At 34.5% G+C, this 22,880-nt stretch overlaps 1 protein-coding gene and 1 long non-coding RNA gene across 3 annotated transcripts in view; one reads left to right on the forward strand and one right to left on the reverse strand.

The window, feature by feature from the left end:
* The window catches only part of LOC140505985 (uncharacterized), a 46,699-nt gene extending 25,941 nt beyond the window's left edge, over window positions 1–20,758 (reverse strand). Inside the window, exons 1-4 of one of the 2 annotated variants that reach the window (XR_011967724.1) lie at window positions 20,546–20,758; window positions 17,922–17,975; window positions 12,308–12,357; window positions 7,156–8,917 (exon numbers count right to left, since the gene is read on the reverse strand). This is a non-coding gene — a long non-coding RNA (uncharacterized lncRNA). Of the gene's footprint in view, window positions 1–7,155; window positions 8,918–12,307; window positions 12,358–17,921; window positions 17,976–20,545 lie in introns of those variants that run through there. The other variant, XR_011967725.1, reaches the window with a different exon arrangement.
* COL3A1 (collagen type III alpha 1 chain) overlaps window positions 18,432–22,880 on the forward strand; it is a 63,272-nt gene continuing 58,823 nt past the window's right edge. The window contains exon 1 of the mRNA XM_072612630.1: window positions 18,432–18,638. Coding sequence (XP_072468731.1) covers window positions 18,554–18,638 — 85 coding nt within the window. The 5' untranslated portion in view covers window positions 18,432–18,553. The remainder of the gene's footprint in view (window positions 18,639–22,880) is intronic.

Consider the following 22,880-nt stretch of genomic DNA (forward strand, 5'->3'; position numbering starts at 1 on the left):
TTTTTTTTTTTTTTAATGACTTCTCTAGGGCATTTCACAATTTGTAATCATTTTGGCGGGAGCTGGCCTAATATTTTACTAATTAAACTGGCCTAATATTCTACCTCAAAAAAGGACAAATGAAGAAAATGAATAGAATAAATACATTGTAGAGGGTATGTTTAAATAGCTTAAAGATCTAAATCCTTTTCCATTTTGATAAAAGCAACTATCATATTTTACATAATTATTCCTTCAAATAGATTTACACACATTTGACAACTTCAGAGGATTCCTTACTTGACTAGTGGAGACTTAGCTATAGTACTGTCCCTCCTTCACGGTGAAAGAAATAATAGAGCAAATGATGTAAGCATCATGCATGCGTTTGCTTATACATTTGCATATATATGCATATATGCACATATTATACGATCTCAAGATAAGCAAAGGGATAATTCACATATATCTATTGCAATGTTACCTTCAATTCTTTGAGGATAATGAGCTAATATCAAAAGACAGATATGGACATTGTGGATTTCTACATGCATTATGAATTTTCTTTTTCCTTGTCCTTCTTTCTTCTCAATCCTATTCTCAGCAGAGGATATCTAGGGGGTTTTTTTTGGTTTTTTGGGGTTTTTTTTATGCCTTCAATTTCATCTCAGCTATATTTTCAGGGCATTTGACTTCCTATTACCCTGAAACTGAGAAAGATATACAAAACCAAAGGAAAATTCAATGTCTAATTTCAAAACTATGGGCAAGTGCAAAGAAGGGCAACTCTGGAAACCACTTTAATTTGACTGTTATTCAGACAACAAACATTTATTGAACACCACTCTAAAGGAGCTCACATTCTAATAAGTGAGACAACATGTAGATAATTATGAACAGACAAGCTATATATAGGATAAATTGAAGAAAATCAACAGTGGGAGAGCACCAAAATTAAGTCTTTTAGAATATAATTACAAATTGATTGTATTGACACCCTAAACAAAATAAAATTTGTTAAACTGGAAGTCCTTTGAATTGAGGTAAAAAAAAATCTCCAAGAAATGAGTTCCAGTCATAGAGCTATTATAATATATATATCACCTTCAATAAGTAAAATAAGCCCTCTAAGTCTCTATGCCTTAAATTTATAAAATATGGAATTTGGACTACATGACATTTAATGACTGATCTCAGATTTCTCATGAGCTTATCTAATATGAAAGTTAAGTATATTTTCCAGAGATATAGTTTCTTAGTTCATAAAATTCGAATGTGATACTGCTCTGATATGCTACCTGGTAGTCTAGCATCCCATGCATTTGCCTGACTTACCTTATGGAAAGAGTCCAACTATGGATATCATTCACATTACAACTTTTTCTTCTTGAGATGTTCTCTAGGTTCCCACTAAAAAATAGAGTTCTGAAAGAAAATTCTCCAAGATATTTTTTTAAAAGGTCCTAAATAAGATAGAAAGGAGCCCCCTATCTTACCACTGGAAAGAGAATTTTCCTATGTTCTGAGCAGATTGCTAGAAATATTTCTTCTAGAAAATTGTATTTTATGAAACTTCATTTTTTAGTTACTTACCAAATGACTTCTAGACACTGAAGTAACATTTTTGGAACAGACAATTTGAAATAGCATTGAACTTGACATTATAACAGATCTCTCACCGATTGTGTGGTCATAATTTTTTAACAAATTGACAAAATATGTTTAATATGTTTTCCCCTTGTAGTCTCTGTTGAGACCAATTCAAATGTTTTAAATTGTAGAGTATTTTCTCTTAATTTTCTGGGATTCTCCATAGATTTTGGAATATCACTACATTTGTGGACTTTTGATTTTGTATTCAGAATTCATTTAGCATTTTTTTAAAAAATCTTATTTTAAAACATTTCAAAGTTATTCCAGGTCATTTCCTGTATTCCAAGAAAAAAATAGAAAAAAAAGAATTTTCTCTGAATGATATCGATGAGCTTTGAAATATAGGTTTGTCATCCCACACATACTTTGAACAAGATTGGCACAGTTTTAAAAAGAGGCAAAATAGGGCATGATTTGGATAAGGGAATGGGAAGAGAAAGGAAATTCCAAGAATTTAGGAGAGCTTGTGTAGAAAGGTGAGACTGAGAAACAGGAGAGATGCAACAAGAGGCTTGCCATCTGGTCTCTGAGAAATAAATAGCACTTCTTAGACCAGAGGTGGAGAACCTGTGTCTTCAAGGTTATGTGTGGCCCTCTAGGTCTTCAAGTGTGGTCCTTCAACTGAATCCACACTTCATAGAACAAATCACCTTAGTAAAAGGATTTGTGCTCTACAAGTTGTACCCAGTCAAAAGGCTGCACCCACAGACCCCAGAAAGTCATCTGTGGCCTTAGACTCCTACAATTAGATTTCAGCTTTGGATGCTCAAGAGGAATCATTTGCAGCCATTTGAGAATGATCATTAAGAATGAATTTTGTGTTATTCACCCTGCTATTCTGTTTCAAGAAGGTGCTTTTTTTTCTTTTATATTCATGGTTTTTGGTTTTGTTTTGGAGTTTTTTGTCTGATCTGATGTATAGATTCATTGGAATTATCCAGTTAAGTAACTGCTGCTTGAGGGGCAGCTAAGTGATGCAGTGGATAGAGCACCAATGCAAAAGTCAGAAGGACCTGAGTTCAAATCTCACCTCAGACACTTGACACTCACTAGCTGTGCGACCTTGGGCAAGACACTTAACCCCATTTGCCTCATCCTGAGTCATCTCCAGTCATCCTAATGAATATCCAGTCACTGGATTCAGATGGCTCTGGAGAAGAAGTGAGGCTGGTGACCTGCACAGCCTTTCCTCACTCAAAACAAAGTCAAGTGCAAGTCATGTCATCATTTCTCTGATGGCATGATCTTCTTCGGCAATGAAGGACAAACACACACACAACTACTGCTTGTTATAAAGTACCAAGAACCAAGGAAAAACCAAAGTTTTATGTGAAGGTATGTAGAATTAGTCTACATTTATTTTAAAAAATATGTAATGAAATTTTATTGTTTATTATAATGAAATATTATTATATTTAATACTATAATCCTTAAAACACTAGATACCAACCTTTATTTTTGCATTTGTTCCCATAAATTAGAAGAAAAATATTTTCTTAATAATTCTGAATACTCTTTTTTTCCTCTCCTTTGAAATGGTAACATTCATATCAGGAGTTTCACTAACTAGATAACATTTTGTCTTTTTCAAGGCAGGCAAAGAATTAAATTAAAATCACAGAAGTGATATGGCCTAAGGAAAAGTATTTTGGATTTCAAATCAAGAGAGATCTGACTTCTAATCTAGACTCCAACAATTAATCAACATTAATCATTATTTAGGAATGAGCAAGTACTTAACCACTCTCTTCATTTGTCAAAGGGTAATCCAAAACAATTACCCAGTAAAGTTACCCCTGCCAATTACTCCAATAAGGATAATGTCAGGCAGATCAAATGAGATAATGTTTATAAACACATATATAAAAATTTTATTATGGCAATAATATTATATGTGTGTGCATTATATGTATGTATACACATACATACATACACACATACATATATATGTGTGTGTGTATATATATATATATACATATATATATATATATATGTATAAAGTGCTTTGCAAACCTTAAAGCACTATGAACCCCTCCTATGGTGATTCTTTGTGATGATTTTAGACCTGAATATTGACTCAGAATTTCATAGCTGGAATAAAAAATCAATAATTACAGCTATCAATCCACAAAGGTACAAAGCATATGAAACAAGGTGAACTAGAGATTCTAACACAAGAAGGAAAATTTTATCTCAGGTGTCACTCACACTTTTGTGGGATGTAGGTCATGACTGGAATATGACTCTGGAGGAATATGCTTTATTCAGTAGAATCAAAAGAGTAAGGGAAGAAGTATCATTGTATATTAGAAAGATATTCACATGAGAAAATCCTGGGGAGGAAAAGCTGTCAGAGGGAATAAAGGATTACACTTTTCAACTCATAATTTGTCATATGGAAATTTCTTATTGTAATATATGTATTTTTGATGCATTTTAAAATGCTAATGAAAAAGAAACAGTGAGGCTAAAATCAAAGAAAGATTATTTAGCTGCCTATGAATAAGAGAAATTTTTAAAAAGATTAGAATTTTGAAAATAAAATAATTGAATGAAATTGAAGGAAATAAATAGAAACATTTTTTAAAGTGGTTAAAATATTTAAGAGACTGTAGGGAAAAAACAACCAAAAATTGACACTGATCTCAAAAAAAAAAGGTCTCTAAGAGTTATATTAGGTAATATGTTATTCAGGTTGCATTTCTTAAAAGTTGGACTCCTTCCTTCTCCAGAAACTTTGGGTGCCATTAGTCAAGAGGGGAACTTCACTTAAGAAATCTTGTAGTGGGAAACAATACTAGGACAACTGAAGACAGAGAAAGCTGAGTGGCTATTAACGGATACTGAGCTGAGATGATCTATGGGAGGAAGAAAGGAAGGAAAGAAGGAAAAAAAGAAAGAAGGAAAGAAGGAAGAAATAGTGAAGGAGAAAGAGATAAATGACCATAATTTTGTTTAGCAAAATAGGTTTTTGAATATATTGATATTATAGTTTGTAATACATTCATATGCATGCGATTCCTTTGCTGTGTGACAGACAGTAACTGAAGGCACTTTTGAAATTAGCACAAAAATATTAGATTGTTGTTATTTCAGTCATGCCTGACTCTGCATGAATCCAAATGAGATTTTCTTGGCCAAGGGTGGTTCACAGTTTCCTTCTCCAGCTCATTTTACAGATGAAGGTCTGAAGCAAACAGAGTTGTGACTTGCCTAGGATCATACTCTAGGCTGCCCCTAAAAAAATACTATTAGGTTTATTTTTATAGGACAGCTTAGGTGGTGCAATGGATAGAGCACTGGACTTGACATTAGAAAGTTCCAATCTGGCCTCAGACTCTTCCCAGCTAAGTGATTCCAGAGCAAATCACTTAATATCTTGCTGCTTGAGTTTCCTTATCTGCAAAATGAGCATAACCAGGGGTTTGGGAGAATAAAATGAGATATGCTTTGCAATGCTTCACAAATCTTAAATCTCTACGAAAATGCTAGAAATGGTGATGATGATGATGGCAGTGATGACAGAAAAAAAAATCTACTTTCTGAGTTGTGTTTATTTGTTCAGTGTATCAGACTAGTACTGCTTGGCCAGCTTAGAAGCCACAAGAAAAAATTATAAAATGCATATTTAGGTGTGGTATGAGAAAACTTTGAAACAAGTAGAGACATACAAAAGTGCGAATAGTTGCCTCAAAAAGTAATGAGCTAGCCTTCAAAGTAGTTCTTTAAATGAAGAATAAATGGCCATTTGTCAGGAATCACACAGAAAGAATTATTTTCCAGGTGTGGCTTCAACTAGACAATAAAGGAGATCTCTTCCAACTCAAATTCTATGACATGGAATGTCTAGGACCTTAGAGAATTTCTAGGACTTTAGACCCAGTCTACCACCTTATATAAAATGTAAGGAAATTGAGACCCAAAGAGGAAAAATCTTTTGTCTTAGGGCACAGAAAAGTTTGTTACTGCAACAAAAGAAAAAAAAAATTTGTTAGTGCCCAAGCCTGACTAAAAGCTGGGTGTCCTAACTCCTACCAGGGTGAGGAACCTGCAATTTCAAGGTCACATGTGGCCCTCTAGGCCCTCAACTGCAGGCCTTCGACTGAAACCAAAGGATTTGTTCTGTGAAGTTTGGATTCAGTCAAAAGGCCACACTTGAGGTCCTAGAGAGCCACATGCGGCCTTGAGGCTGCAGGCTCCCCACCCCTGCATGAGTTTTACTAGATTACACTATATAAGACTTTGACTTTAGTCAGGACTTACTCTTCTCCTCAACTAGTTTCTTCTAATTCTCCTTCTAAACTTCCTATCTCTAACCTTTTTAAAGAATTGTGGAACAAGAAGCTGGTACCATAACCACTGCTAGGCCCTTCTTCCCCTGGAGTAAAGGTGATTAAACCCCACACTGGACATTAAATTAGAAATTTTAATGTAACGCAATTGTTATCTTTGAACAGCTTAAAATGATCTTTTCTTCCTTCTCCTTCATCATCTTCCTCCCACTTGATGACAGTCACAAGCATACTTGAAAACTTTGCTTAAAAAGCTGTCAGTTTGCTCAAAGAGATATTCTTTTATTTAAAACTTCCTGAATATGGAGCACTGTGCTAAGATATGGCAGAAGTACAGAGTTTAGATTAACATGATCTTTATCAAATGTTCAATGAAGGTTACCACAGTGATGTCTAAACATAATGGACAAGTTTAATTAATTATCTCTCCACCAACATTTTGAAAAATTATATATATTTGAGAAAATGTGCATAGCATGTACATATACATGTATATCATATTTAAACACAGACATAGACACATGTACATGTAAGAGAAAACAATATGAAGAAAGGGTCTGCCTTCCTTATCACAACCAAGAACAGCTCTCCACTTGCCACTTACAGGAAGATACATACAAGAACCTTGGAAGTTGCAGCATCACCAGAACACCAGGCCTGCTCTTTCCAGCCCTCACAGTCATCATCTGGGGAAGGGGCTCCTGTGGAGAATGAGCCAGCTGGTCCCACCAACTACTAACAAACTGCCCCTTACAGGGTGAATTGAAAGAATTTCTACTCAAATCTTGAAATAGAACTAGGGATAAATTAAGCAGTGATTCATAAGAGTTGACAATTAGAGATGAACATGAAAAAATACATCCAGAAGCTGTGTTTCTTTTATCATTCCTTCCACCAGTGAAGATAGTCTTATACAAACACCCAGGCTTGAACCCTGGATTATACAAAATATGTACAAAATAAATACTTAGACTGTGAGCTCATTGAGAGCAGGAATTATCTTTTGCCTTTCTTTGAATTTCCAATGCTTAGCAAAGTTCCCAGAACATAGTAGGGGCATGATAAATGCTACTCGACTGATTGACAAAATAAATATGGGATAATTTTGATGGGGGCCTTAATTTTGAAGGTAGGGGAGGGAGAGATCAGGACGTTTTTTCACATAGAAGGTCAAGCTGGACCAGCATGTTTTACAGATTGCTATTATTTGAAAAGCATTGAAACAAAATGTCACCTGAAGTTATGAGTTTATTAACATAAATACAAAGGTACCAATATTTCATGTTTAAGAGTTGAGAAAATGAAATAAATAGATAGGAGACAATTAACCAAGGCAAAGACTTCATTTTAGTATATGTGATTTTAAAGACAGTGTGAAAGTTTATTAACACTTTGTGCTATCCAAAATGAGGGCTATTCGGGACACTTTCTTTTACCAAAGCACAGGAAAATCTGATTCTCTTGCAAACCAAAAACTTTTGGATTGAGCTGCACCCATTACCCAGAATTCTATCACATCTGAGAAATAGAATGGAAAACCTTTCATGTTCAGGAGGCTGTTTTCTATCACATCAGAGTAGTGACTAATCCCTAAGCATAACTTGGACCATAAAATGGAATGGAGCCCAAATTCATTTGCTTTCATTTATTTGAAGAAGGGAAGGGAAAGGAGGAAAGGAAAAAAAGACTTGCTATAGAGCCTACTGTGTGCCAGGAGCTGGGCCAAGTGATTTACAAACATTATCTCACTTGATCCTTCCTTGACTCTTGTTTCCCCAACAATACCATCAGTATGGAAGTACCAAATCCTCCCCCTTCTCTCTGATCGTCAGTCTCTTGCCCTGGGGCACTTTATTCAGTTCTACCCTCCCTAGATGATGCTCCAGGGTCCCAAAATTACCTTTCCTTAACATTTTCTCACAAAATTACCCATTACAACTCAGCTCACACAAGAGTACTCAACTAAATAATAGTTGGAAGATATTTGGTCAGTATAATTCACACTGACTTGCGAATGACTCATGACCCAAGGACCTTCTAATTAACTCAGCTTTTACCTATTTGCGTACTGGCATTTGCTCTTGTGACTTATTCCTCCCCATCCCCACACCCTTCTCCATGCTATGACCATTTATAGAAATCTTTCTTACCTATCTAAACTATTCAAATGCTTTGCTACTTCCTCAAAATCATCCTGAATCACCCCATCCAAGAATGCTCACACACACACGTACACACATACACACACACCACCACTTCGTAGCACTTTGCACCTTTTTAAAAAATTAATTATTCTGATGATAAGCACCAAAAAACCCTATTGCATTTCCATATATACAACAGATTGTATGCAAAGCTGAATTGCAATTTGAATTTTTTGCCACTTTTTTTAAAAAAGAATATTATAATTTTCACACAGTACTGTCCTGCTTGGCTATGCTTCCTTCCAACCTTTGTAATCTCTCTGAACAATTTTAAAAGAAGTTTAAATAATCCTCTTTTCTAAAATTGGCTTCACTATTGCTCATAATAGGAGCAACTAGGTGACTCCAGTGTTCCTGGAGTCAGGAACACTCTTCCTGAGTTCAAATGTAGCCTGAGACACTTACTAGTTTGAACCTGTTTTCCTTGGTTCCTCATCTGTAAAATGATCTGGGGAGGTGAATGGCAAACTGCTCCATTATTTTTGCCAAGAAAACCCTAAATGGAGTCACAAAGAGTCAGACATAACTGAAACAACTAAACAACAAAATTGCTCATCTCTTTCTCTGCCCCTACTCCAAATTAAAAACAAAGGGGAAAAAAGACTTTCCAATAAATAAGTATAGTGGAGCAAAACCAATGCATGCAAAAATCATGTCCAAAAGTCTTTAGTCTCTTTATGCTCCTTGAGTTCATCCCCTCTGTCGCGAGGTAACATGCTTCATCATAGGTCCCTGCAGTCATAGTTAGATGTCGTGATAATCAGAGTTCTCAAGTCTTTCAGAATGCTGCTGTAATAGGATAGGATAAAATGTTCTCTTAATCTGCATCAGTTTGTATTTCCCAAAATTCTTTGAAATGGCCTCTTTTGCAATTTCTAACAATACAATAAGTTTCCATTGCAATTACATGCCAGAATTTGTTCAGTCGTTCCCAAACTGCTATTACACCCTCTTAGATTCCAATATTAATTTAATACCTTTGTTTTAATATCTCTGGAATCAGAAAATATGCTTTGTTTGCTCTTTTCCTCCTTTAATATTATCCTTCCTTTTATAAAAGTAATTTTAATTGATGTCTTCTGTTTTTTACATCACTATAGTACCATGAATATACCTCTTCCTCCTCCTCCTTGACAACCATCCTATGTGACAAATAGTATTGTTTTAAGGAGGGCTTAAAAAGCATAGCTGATTGACACATTGACAAAGTCTATGTGTAACATCTTTGGACCTCCCACCTCCACGAAGGGATAAGTTGGAGCCATCTTCTCATATCTTTATGTTTGATCCCCACTTGATCTTTAATTTTGTTACATTTACTTGTGACTTGTTGGTGTGTTGTGTTCTTTCCATTTACAGTGTAATTGCTGTGTATATTGTTTTCTTACTTCAGGCTGTTTCAGTTCATATAGACCTTTCCATGATTCTCTATATTAGTCACATGCATCATCTCTTGTAGCACAATAAAATTCTACCACATTAATACATTATAATTTGGTTAGTCATTCCCTGACTGCTGCTCATTACTTCATTTCCAATTCTCAGCTATCACAAAAAGTGGAGTACATGGAGACTTTTTCTTATCTGTGGTTTCCTTCAAGTATGTCCACCATGAAGTCTTGGGTTTAAAGGGTATAGACATTTTAGTCACAGTATTTGCATAATTTCAAACTGCTTTCCAAAATGTGGTCTTTTTTACCACTTCACAGCTCTACCAACAATGTATTAGTGTACTTTATATTCCCACAACTTCTCCAACATTTACTGTTGACATTTGGGGTTTGGGTTTTTTTGCCAGTTTTCAGGATATAAGGTAAAACCTCAGTTTTTTATTTGTATTTCTCTTATTACTAGTTATTTGGAGCATTTTTATGTGGATGTGAATAATTTGCAGTTCTTTTGAGAACTGGTTGCTCATATACTTTAACCATTTAATTTGGGGAGAATGACTTGGTAAAAATGTGTGCGCACACACACACACACACACACACACATATATATATATACATACATACACACAAATATATATAATAAATGCAGACATATATGTATACATATACACAGATGGACATAGATAGATAGATAGATAGATAGATAGATAGATAGATAGATAGATAGATAGATAGATAGATAGATGATCGATAGCTAGATAGTGTTTATATCTTGGATACCAAATCCCCATCAGAGAAATTTGATACAAAGATTTTTTTTCCCCATTTGACCACTCCCCTGCTTATCCCATCATGGGTGGGGAACCTGCAGCCTCCAGGTCACATGTGGCCCTCCAAGTCCTCAAGTGGGGCCATTTTAATGGAATCCAAACTTCACAAAGTAAGTCCCACCCCTGTATGCATTACTATTTGTCTTTGCAAAAGTTTTTTGGTTTCAAGTAATCAGAGTTATCTATTTCATCTTTTGTAATTGTCTCTATCTCTTGCTTGGTTAAAAATACATCTTTTACCCATAACTAGGGTACATTATCTGTTTCTTTTCTAAATTTTTAAATTTCTCCTCCCTTTAACTTAACTTTCTCCTTATCCCCACTTATTTCCCCATTGTGTTTGATGTGCTTTTGTGTTTTAACTCTGTGTGGGGAATCCTAAGCTCTCCTTACCACTAAACACAGAGTCCTGCAGACTACATGTATCTCTGACTCATCTCTGATCACATTGGGTGGCTGTGGTTAATTTGTCTACCCTGATTCTGTCTTTGCAAGGGACTCTCTTTTGATTTGCTCCTGAGGGACTGACTATAAGACATTTTGGTAGATCAACAAAGGAAGAAGTCAATTATTATATTTAATTATTGGATTTCTTGTTCAGTACATGTACTTATCATGTCCCACATGTGTTTTTAGTTATATTTCTTACCATTTCATTTCCTTTCCTCTCCTTTGCCCATTCCTAGACTATCAGCTCCATAACAATAGAAATTATGGTTTTTTCTTCTTTATATTGTAGCCTAGTTTAGTGTTTTGTATGAAAGAATATATAAGTGATACTCATTAAAAGTTGTGGAATTGAAACAAATGCATAATAGCATTAACCCTTTAAGGGATTTTTGATTTTTTTTTAAAAAAGAGATATTAAACAAAAGAAATTAATCAAGATCTGTGAATTTCTAGTGCAAATAACAATTTTGATAAGATGAGGGAAGTCTTTCAAATCACACCATATAGGCAACTAGCTATTCTGCCTGTGCATGGGGACTCCGCCACCCTCCCAATCTTCTATTTGCACATGAGAGCATCCCTTTCTGTAAGATGCCCTACCCTTCTCTTCTATTTAAAAATATGATTCACTCTTCCTTAGGAAGGGAGAATCTTTGGACAAATGAATTCAACTCTCCAGGTCTAAGATTTATTGTCTGTAAAATGCTTGAATAAAGTGACATATATTGATTGTCTTGCCCAACAAGAGCATTCTGTTTCAATAAAATTATTACTCAATTAGAAAAACAAAACAAACATTAGAAAAAAAGCAGCCTGGAACCTCATTCTTTGCAACAGAATTCAGCCAAAAGAAGGCCCATCCTAAAGACTCTCACCTCTAAGAAGGTCCCAAGACATAATGAGCATTATGAAGTCACCAAAAAATTTAAACTGAAAATGTTCCAACAAAATAGAAAGATTAATTTGAATGATGCTTGATTTAAACTTGAAGCATAGACCTAAGGAATTTTCTCCTCGGTTTTGTAGGGTTTATTCCTATGTGATTTTCCCCCATTTTAATCTTTATATTATAGTTATATTGTAAGTTTCTCTGTTACAAATCATAATTTTGCTGTGAGCATGATAGACTGATGACCATGTGACTTGAATAGTTAAAAAGGGTTTTTGCTGTCATTTCTTGTTTTTGGAAATGGAACACTCATAAAGAACTAAGTATCACCTTAGTTGGAAAAATATATATGGTACAAGAAAGGAAGAAGTACTGCCATTCCCTGAGGTTTAAGTGACCTAAATAATAGGCTTTTCTCTGCTGTTGTAGAGAGCACTGCTGACATTCACTGGCTTACTAAGTTAATCACAGCTGTGTTATTTGTGCATTTATCCCAAGATGTTTCTTTTTTCCACTGGAGGGGAAATAATTTGAATTTTTGGTTGATAATCTGCCCCTCCTATGTCTTGGCTCATCTTTATAGCAACTGTCCTTGTTGCAAGAAAATCAGCATACTCACTTCTTTGGTAAGTGCAGGTGTTTGATTTGCACTAAAACTCGATAGGCATCCTAGAAAAGAAAGATAAAAAGATATTCTTGCATGCCCTGCCAAATATCAGCCAACGAGGAATTCTGTAAAAAATAAATGTAATTAGAACACATAAAGTATTACATGATAGAAAGGATAAGAAACTAGCTGCTTTTCCATCATAGACAACCATACCATTCTCTGGTTAAGATGCAAAATAGGACCCAAAAGGAGAACAGGATGAGCAGGATGATCTGGAGGCATAACTCAGAAATAAGAAAACACAGGAGCTAATCAATGACTGGAAATCAAGGCAAAAGAGAATAGGACCATGGCAAGAATATTATTCAAGTCAAGGAATCTGATATTGTGCTCAATTAACTATATGATTTGATTTAGAGCTAGGCATGGCCATAGTATAGAATAATGCATATCTGATAACTATACTAGTAAATATTTCTAGATGATAGTTAGAAGGAGAGATGTGAAAAGATATATTGGAGAGATGGGAAAGAATGAACCATGAGCTGAGTTACAGGATCTTTAAAAAATGACAAGTGACTTAGAATAAGCAGGGATAATCAAGGACAACATGGAATATCTGGGAAGTGACCTTAAAAAAACATCATGTAAAAAAATATCATGAAAATTAAAAAAAAAAAAAAAAGAAACACTGAAGTTGGTATGGTCTCTGTGCAAAATTTCTCTCTCTCCATATATAGCATGTCTATACACCTGTATATCATGCACATATGTAGTGTACATATACATGTGCATATAATCTATTGTATTGTGCATGTATGCTGTGCATACATGTGTGGGCATGCACACTTGCATGGATATGCACATGCGTATTGCATGTGGGATGTATATATGCATACATGTGTCAGAAAATAGAGCTATACAAAAGAAATTTTATACACACAAATATAATAATTAGTTCACAATTTCTAAGTTGTGCATAACAAACATGATCTTGCACATTAGTGTAAGCAATTTCCTAGAAGTGCTAACCAATAAAGAATACGAAATGGCTTAATCAACACATAATTACTCAGCATTTACTACATGCCAGATACTGGGCTAGGTACTGAAGATACAACTAACTTCTAATGAGGAAGATATCACACATGTATACATACATGTATACATGTGTATGCATATTACATACAAACAGAGTGCATGCATATCTGAAATTATGAGAAAAATCCTTTTATGTACGATATAGGAGGCAAAACAAGAAGCATGTATCTTCACAATATCTCTGTGTCATTGTCTTAAAAAGGTTCACAAATGTAGCAATTCTCCCATGGTACATCTTGGAAATAATTTTAATTCTGCAGTTTAATAGCTTCCATCTTTTACTGACCTATGTAAATATGAAATAAATACAATTCAATTTACATGAACATCCATATTGTTAAATACTAGAGAGGGCTGTAAAGCATGGAATTAGGATGAAAGATGGATAGCCAGGTTTCTTGGATAGTTTTATACACGTCTTTCCTGAAGATTAGAAATGAAAGATCTGAATTCTTGATTCTTATTGTATTTCATTACTTCTGATTATATAATCATACAGCCCAGAGGAGGCCAATCCTTAAAAATCTTTGATATTTTGATGGAAATACAACAAGATCCCATTTGTGTAATTTATTGCTTAGGCACTGTTCCATTTCTTAAAATTTGCTCCATTTGTTAAATTCATCATCATCATCAGTATATTTATCAAAATTATTGTTATTATTAATTAAATTAATTATTATAATTAATTATAAATTATTATTATCAGTATTATTGTTATTAAATTCAGGTCACCCTTTTTCATGTCTGTTGGGCTTCCCTTCGCCAGTTAATTCCCAGTTCCAAAGTCAACATTTATGGAAATGCATGCATATTCCTATTAAGAGTACAAGAGCAGTTCCCTAATTGAGTAGATGGATGAATGAGGGTTAGGTAGAAACAGATCATACCATCACAGTTCCTTATGGATTCATACTCTCTAACCCTTAGATTTATAGACCTGATTGCATAGTATTGGGAGCTTTTGGTCATCCTGTTTCAGGAGTTTCTGTATGAAGTAGCACTGGGCTTAAAATTTACACCCAAATAGAGCAGTGGTTCTAGTGACAATAAAGTCAGTGCTTTGGTTCTGTTGTTAATTTCCAGAGATATATTATTGACCCCCAAATCAGGGAAATGTGGTTTTCTCCACCATTTTCCTTTTCATTGTTGTAGCAGGTTTACAAAATGCTATGGAGAGCTATTTGAGCTGGTTTAACTATCAGCCCCATGTTGGTTTAACTCAGATTCCTCATGGGAGTTCAGTGTGCTATTTTAATCTCTGTTAGGAGAAGGTAGAAAATTGCAACAACCATTGCTATCTTTATTTTACTGTGAGACACTCTTGTGTAGCTACCATATTTTAAAGGAATAAGATTTAAATCCAAGCAAAATATGTAGTCTTCACTTATCTCCTACCTCATCACACATACTTTAGAAATTGTAATGGAACCTCCCCTCCCCCCATCCGGTAAACTTGTTTCTGCTCTACTCCTAATGACACTAGACATCATATTTTCCATAGACTAGGACTTTAGCACAAATCTCCAATTGTTGAGCCATAATTTTAATCTTTTTCTGCCTCTTCAGCAACAAGAGCATTGGCAAGAAATTGGCTAACCAAGAAGCAAAGTTTACATTATCTGTTTGATTATATATTACATACATGAGAAATATAAGTGTTTTCTTTAACGATGTGTTTTAATAGCATTACTGCTTCATTTGAAACAATGACCTCTGGATTTTCCAACTATATAAGTACCTATTAAATAATGAAATCTAATGGGGTAGAAAAGGGGGTTTGGAAATCATGACTGTTGTAGTCTATATATGAAAGATCCATAGGATCGTATAAGTAAGGATTAAGCTAATTGTCTTTTAAAGCATAGAGGTAACCTTCAAAAGATTAGGATCCACCATTTAGAAAAGCATCTTCTAAGAAATGGTTGTGGTTTAATAATCTGCCCTGCACATGTACAAGTTATTCTTCATTGATGATGAATTATGACTTCCTTTATTTCTACATCTCTGTATTGTTGCTTTTTTTTTTTAATTCTTGGTTCTGAAATGGAAGTTGCATGTAAGACAAATTAGCATTGTAGAGAGAAAACAAACCCTTCTGGCTATCTTAAGTGGAAATATACATGTTGGAACCTTCTTAGCTGTAGGATATTAAATTGCATAAGTCACATAGGAAAATTTAAAATGATTTATGGAACAAAGAAGTTCAATTTATTCAGTCTATTTGTGAAGAGTGGATTTACATGGAACTCATTATTTTATTGCCTCAAATCCTTTAATGTCAGAAATGGTGGTATTTTATAAAGGTCCAAATGTTATGGAATGGATATCCTACCAGAGGAATAGTTTATTATTGAAATAATTGAAATTATTTTTGAAAATAATTGAAATAATTTTTCAGTTGAAATAATTTTTTCTGAAACTAAATCGAAGTAATTTTCTAATTGCAAAAATTGGGTTGCAAAGGACCTAGATTGCATGTTTTGCTTCCAACTAATGTTCTCTTTTTTCATTTTTTTTTTGTGGGCAGCCATAGGAAGAAGGTTATCTTTTCTGACTCAGAAATCTGAGGAGGTGGGAAGTCAGACATTATAAATTTCACAGGACTTAGAGGTAGATGAGAATTTACAATCTAGTTGGAGAGGAAAACAAAACATAGATTCATGAAAGGACTTAAGAACACCAGAGCAACGATTTCAAAGCAAAATTTCCATGATTGCTAAATATTATGGAGCTCATTCCAAACTTACAAGCAGGCTGTCATCCAAAAAGTTCATGTGCACATAGGTTGTTTGAAACTCAAAACAGTTGCCCATAGAAACAGTATTATAATGGTGGTTGGGTTCCCAGGCTTATCCACAGAAACCCATTTAAACAAGAATGTAGATGAAATTGAAATATTGTGCATGTGGCAAAATAAAAAAAGAAGAAACAATATTTTTGTACTAGCAAGAGAAAAAAAGAAACAATGCAACTAAGAAGAGTTTTCTAATTCATATCAAATGCTGATATTTAAAGAAAGGCAGATTTAATTTGAAAAATATAAAGGAAGTAGATAGTTTTTGGAGAGAGTCTAAAGGTCACTACTGGGTACTTTGAAGGTCCGTAGAGTTTGATGATATTGGTGCTTTTATGGCTATTTTCCCTTCAAAACATACTACATTGCATTTCCTAGATGCAGATATATCACTAGTGCTATTGCTATTCTTATCAATTATGATTGAAGTAAATCCACTCTAAATATGGGTCACAAGAGGAATAAAGAGGATAGATTAAAGGAAAAAAAAATTTCCTCAGGCAATTGAATGGGAATTGGAAGAAAAAAGAAAAAGAAGAAGAGGAATAAAGAAAATGTGTGTGACAAGAGACTGCCTGAGATGGCATAACTGAGAATTAACTAAACTGGGAGGACTGAAATTTGGAAGGATTACATATACACGATTGTCTTCAAAGGGAGGAAAGGAGGTGACAAAAAAAGAGAATGTATCTGATAGATAGCTAGGCCAGCCACCAAATGATTCCATGAGCATAAAACATCTTGACTACTATCCAAAGTAACTGAGGGGAATGGGAAGAAGAAGGGAACAGAGAGTATTTGATTCATTTGTGTGGAGGATTTGCATTTATAATTAAAGGCGTGGTTGTTCTGTGCTACAAATTCAATCCATAAGTGCTAGGCAAAAAACAGTAACAAAGAATGCTGTTAGGTGACAGCAGTGTTAATATAAAAGGTTTCCTAAAGAATGAAAGTTGAGGGTTTTTTGATACCTGAATTTGGAGAAGTAGAAATTTTAGAATGGAAGAAATACTTTTTAGAAAGTCATTCTTTGGACAAAGAATTGATCATTAATTAGATTAAACTGGGGTAGATGTGGTAGGATAATGAAAGGTGATGCTGAAGAAATGAGTTGAGAATTAGGGAGTTGATAGAACCTTTAAAATTCCTAAGAGAAGCCCAGGGGTCCTATAAATGGGGCCAGTGTTTATGTTTCAAATACATTCCAAGTTTTATCCCTTATAGCTGTGGAAATGGGAATGGGTTGAAACGATGTGTTCTACTGTCACTCCAGATCTGGGCTCTACATACATTTGGAGCTTTTAAATTGGGAATGTTCATACCACTGAGTGAGAACCTGTTGAGACATTCTGTTACCATGCTATGTGATAAGTTATATTTCTCTTCCAAATTCTGACTAAAACAAGGAATGGAAGAGCTAAATTTCCTCTACAAAAAAATCTGTTTTAATGATATTTCTGGCTAGGGAAATCAGCAGACATGTTGGAAATCTCACAAGAAAATCAGCCTTTGCAAAGTCTCCAGCATGATTTGGCTGACTGGATAAGTTTGTGGAGGGTACAAAAAAAAAAAAAAAAATTAGATAAAGATCTAACTTTTCGGATACTATTCAAGCTGAGCCCGGATACTGAGTTTTTAGCTTGGGGTCTCATTGGAATTCAACACTCAGCATTCAGGGTGGGTGGGTGGGTGGGGGTAGGGGGAAAGAGAACAGACTTTTCTTACCATTACTCTCCCTCAGCTCTCTCCTTTGATTGTTCCGTTTAACTTGGATGTATCCTGGCAAAATTCCAACATAAATAATCTCTTAATAGGATCAGGTGTAAAAATTACCTAAACCTAAGATCTGGGCAGTGCATGTTCTCAGAGTCAACTAGTTTTTAACATCAAAAGGGGGGCTCTTAACATCCTAAATTTTCCCTAACAGAAAACTCAGCAAGCCAGTCTGCTTCTTTCCATAACCGTATGTTTTAAACAAATGTATATGTATATACACATATGTCATACGGCACAACTCATTGTGTACCAACAATTATAGCTCCATTATATACCAACAGCTCCAGATGTGCCTTTTATCTAGTTTTGGAGGCTGTTTTAGTCTATGAGAACAAGAGAAATATTAATCATTTCTTTTACTGTTAAGGGGATGGGTGCTGCTCTCATATTTCAGAAAGGGGCTGGAAAGTAAGGGAAGCCAAAGTTTTTCCTATTTAAGGCCAAAGCAAAGGAATCTCACTGGCTGTTTTATGAAGGGCCCGGTGCTGAAGGGCAGGGAGCAATTGATGGTGCTACTTTAAACTGATTTTTCTTTCCCCCCTTCTTTTTTGCACAAAGAGTCTCATGTCTAATATTTAGACATGATGAGCTTTGTGCAAATACTGACTTTGGTAATTCTTGCTGTATTTCACCCCTCAATTATTTTGGCACAACAAGCACAAGAAGGTGAGTAATTCCCATTTCAAATAATTTTATGGATTTTTTCCCCCTCCACAAGTGGGTTCTAGAGGGAAGAAAATAGACTCTCCAAAATATATATTTTCCTGTTTAACTCCTGATTTTAAATTTTCTAATCACCCATACTTGTGTTTTCTATATTCTGTTTTATGATATTGTTTGAGTGCTTAAAATGTTCCGTATTTTGGGTTTTTTATTAAGAAGAAAATGCTCCTGTACTAACTGGTTTTCACATTAAAGGCACTGGAAACTTTTAAAATCACTATTTAAAAAAATCTTGGTTTGTTAACATCTTGGAATGCTTCCCTAGGCAGCCTGGAAGTTATTGGTTTCTTGTAATACTCTGTGTTTCCAGCTGTTTTCTGGATTACCTCTTGAAACTGTACATTGAGCATTGTTTGGGCACTAAAATGGTATGTTTTAAAGAATTTCATCTTAAGGAAAACACTATAATTCATTATTATTGTTGAATATACTTTCTTGCAAAACAGCTTAAGGAAATGTCTGCCCTCCCCCAGGTTCTTATTTTCGTGCACAGCAGAAAGGTAAATGATTTTAGCAGTCTTTAATGTATTTCATTCTTCTTGCTAATATTTCGAGAGTTTTCAAAGTTTATTAAGATCTTTTAAAACTGTGCATTGTAAGATGTCTGCCTTTTGTTCTATAATAGTTTGCATTATAACTGCATCTGAATTAATAAGTAGAATATTTTCAGGATTACAGTTTCATCTTGAATGGGTTGTCTAGTCTGCAAATCAGGTAATATACTAACTTGTATCATCAGGTTAGTTGAATTGTCAAGTTGTTGAATGAACCTGATTTTTCATCTTCTAGAAGTTTTTTCTAATATCCTTTAAGTATTCCACTTTTTTTTTTTTGACAGTAAAGTTTTTCTTTCACTTCTCTTAAAACATGAGAATGTTGGGTAAAATGAGAAACTAGAACAGAAACACCATACAAAAATTTATTTTTAACATACTAAATTAATGAAGAAAAATAGCAAAATGATAAAATGATTACATTTGCTTAAAATTATGAAAATCGTTTAGTTTTTTGTTTTTGTTTTTGTTTTACATTGTAGCTGCTCCAGTGTAATGTAAGAACCACCTTTTATTTAACCTTCAAATACCAATGTTGCCCTCATAGGCACAACATAAATGGAAGTCATCTCCTGGTCACTGCTAAAAAAGAATAAAAAAACTTCCCTCCCTGCCCCCCACCCCAACTCCATATGCTAGTAATTGACTCCCTGATGTCCCAGCACCCCTTAGAAGGATTCTTCTTCAGGCTAATCAAATTGCTATATCCTCCCTCCAATACATTATCTTCATCTCTCTTCTCAGCTGCTAAACTGTCCTAACAACCCCCAAACCATGACAAAGCTTCCTTTTTATTGAAAGTGTTCCCAAAAAATGCTTTATTCATCTCATTATTTCATTTCAACAGTTAAACAATACTCTATAAAAATAGTAACTCTTAAAAATGTGGATCAAAAGCTATGGTTACCTACATCCTTTTAACTAGTCTTTAGGCCATTTGTCTTTGCTTATTAACTTTAATGGAGAATAATGAGCCTTTTCTGATGCTTCATTCCCACTGAGGTCAGCTACCTATTTTTTTCTCTCCAAAAATCTAGTGCATATATTCAACGGGAGGGGCAGTGCAATAGGAGATGAAAAAAGATTCCAAATAGTCCCAATTAGTAGTGCTGTTGATACAACTAAGTGTAAGTGGAGGGAGTCAGGAAAAAGCAAAGAGTCTTCTGGTGCTCTCCCAACCCGCACATGCACACACACACACGCACACACACACGCAGACACACACACGCAGACACACACACGCACACCAACTCCATGAAAGCAAAATAATGAACAATGTGATTTAAATTAGTTTACCTTACATTCTGAAGAGTTTCAAATGATTTCTTCCACTTTTTTTTTTTGTCAATAGTCAAACTTTGGCAAGGTTGACAGGAAGCTGGGGAATGAATATACAGCCCACTGAGAATAGGCAGATGCAGCCTGGGGCTATGTGTTTCTTGGGTTTGCTGTCATACCCAGAGAGACTCGGTAAAGTACAGGCTAATACTCAACCTTTCTGCTCTGTTCAGAAGGGCTTTCTAGAGAACAAAAATATGTTCCTCATCCTCACAAATTTCATATTCTTTAAATGTTGTAAAAGCAACATTTAATTTATGAACTGTTTTTTCCACAATGGAGTAATGAAGTCTGTTAAATTTCCTGTTGTTCAACTCTCACCATTTCTAATAGAAAGAGGTGCCATCTACTGGTTGACAGAGAATTTCACAAAGTCCAGTGAATTAATATTAATATAGCCTTTGGCAATTTGAAGGTGACATAACTATGATGAATATTTTAGAACAGTTTGGGAGAACAAAGACTCTGAATGGGAAATATTATGCATTATGCTCCTAATGAAAATATATGAACTCCTTAAAGTGTTTTGCCACCTTTCAGTGATGTGACAATAATAGTCCAACTTTAATTTGAAATTTACATTGATATTGTTCTGATTCAAAGTAATATCTGGTGTTATGACAACTTTTCCCCAAAATTTTTAATATTATTTCTTACTGGACATTAATATGAAACCAAAAATATGTCTATTTTCACCGTTTACATTTGCGTGTGTGTGTAATACATACTAATGCTCAAGATATTAATACCCATGTTTTATTTTTCTAGCTATTCTCATTAAACAACTATATTGTTTAATAGAACATGGGTAGCAATTATGAATTATTAGTTCAGAATCAACAAATTTGGACCAGTTTTAAATTCATTTAACATGCCCATGCTTTTGAAATAATTATAGCAATAAGGGAAATGTAGCTCCAGAAGAAAGAGATATTGATAACCTCTATGGCATATAAAACTACCTCGATATCATCTCACTTTTATGGTTTCCAGGAAAATATGAGCTCCTTGAGGTCAGGAGCCTTTTTGTCTTTGCATCTAACATAGTATTTTACATATCAAAGGTACTTCATAATTTTTGCTGATGAAAATTAATTGAATGATCCCTTATCTTATGCATTCTTTTCTTTGGTCTTTTGATGGAAGAGAAGTCTTCAGAGGAAATTTCTCCATGCTCACTCATCCTCAACTTCCTCAGTTCATATACATAGCACATAAAAAGGCTTGTCCAGTCCTAACAACTTTTCAATTTGACTTCACTCTTCAGAAAGAGGTTTTCACCACTTCACTTGACTAAAAAGATTAACCTTGGTAAGAATAAAAAATAACATCTATAAATATGGTAGGTATAAGTTTAGCAATACCTGCTTGATCACTGAACAGATTTTTAGTTCTTCCCCATAAAAATAACATCAATAATAGATAGCATTTATCTAGTTCATTGAAGTTTCCAAAACACTTTTTTATATATTTTTTCATTTGCCCGTCCCAACAGCCTTCTGAGGTAAGTGTTATTATTATCCCCATTTTACAGATGAGGAAAGTGAGACTGAAAGAGATTCACTTATTTGCTTATGGTCACACATATATTAAGTGACTAAGGCAGGATTCAAACTCAGATCTTGTTGTCTCTAATCTTTTACTCTATCCATTATGCCATCAGCAATCCAATGAACTAATTGCAATGACCATATTTCCAGTCCTTTTGCTTAGTTGTGGATTAGTGGACTGTTAGTCCCACTCAGAATTAATACATTAACAACCACTTGTTAAGTTTCACAACAGTCACTCTTTCAGCTAATGGAACATAAAGACAAAAAGAAAACTGTCCCTGCCCTCAAGCAACTTATATTTTATCAATGTAAGCAATGCATAGACATGAATTATTCATACACATATACACACACTATAAATATGTAGTAATTCTGAGGTTCAATGAGGTACTAGCAGGCAGGAATTTTTTCTTTAACCATATACCATAACAATGACTTTGGGAGAGGAAAATTGCATTCCTCATTGCTTAAGGATTTGACTCACAATCACCTATGGATTTTTACGAAAAAAATTGAGGTGGGTGGTAAAATTATGTGAGCACAATTCAATATCCATTGCTCTATTTATAATAATTATGGTCACATTTTGAATCACTTATTCACTAGAATAGAAAATACTTAAAGATTAAAAAAAAAATTAATGGAATACTGACCCATATGTACTCTTTGAATATGTCATGCATTAAATTATGTATGCCAATATTAATGCCAATACTCATTCAAGGTTTAATGAAATGAAG

The sequence above is a fragment of the Notamacropus eugenii genome, chromosome 5 (assembly GCF_028372415.1).
Source record: "Notamacropus eugenii isolate mMacEug1 chromosome 5, mMacEug1.pri_v2, whole genome shotgun sequence".
Taxonomy (NCBI): Eukaryota; Metazoa; Chordata; class Mammalia; order Diprotodontia; family Macropodidae; genus Notamacropus; species Notamacropus eugenii.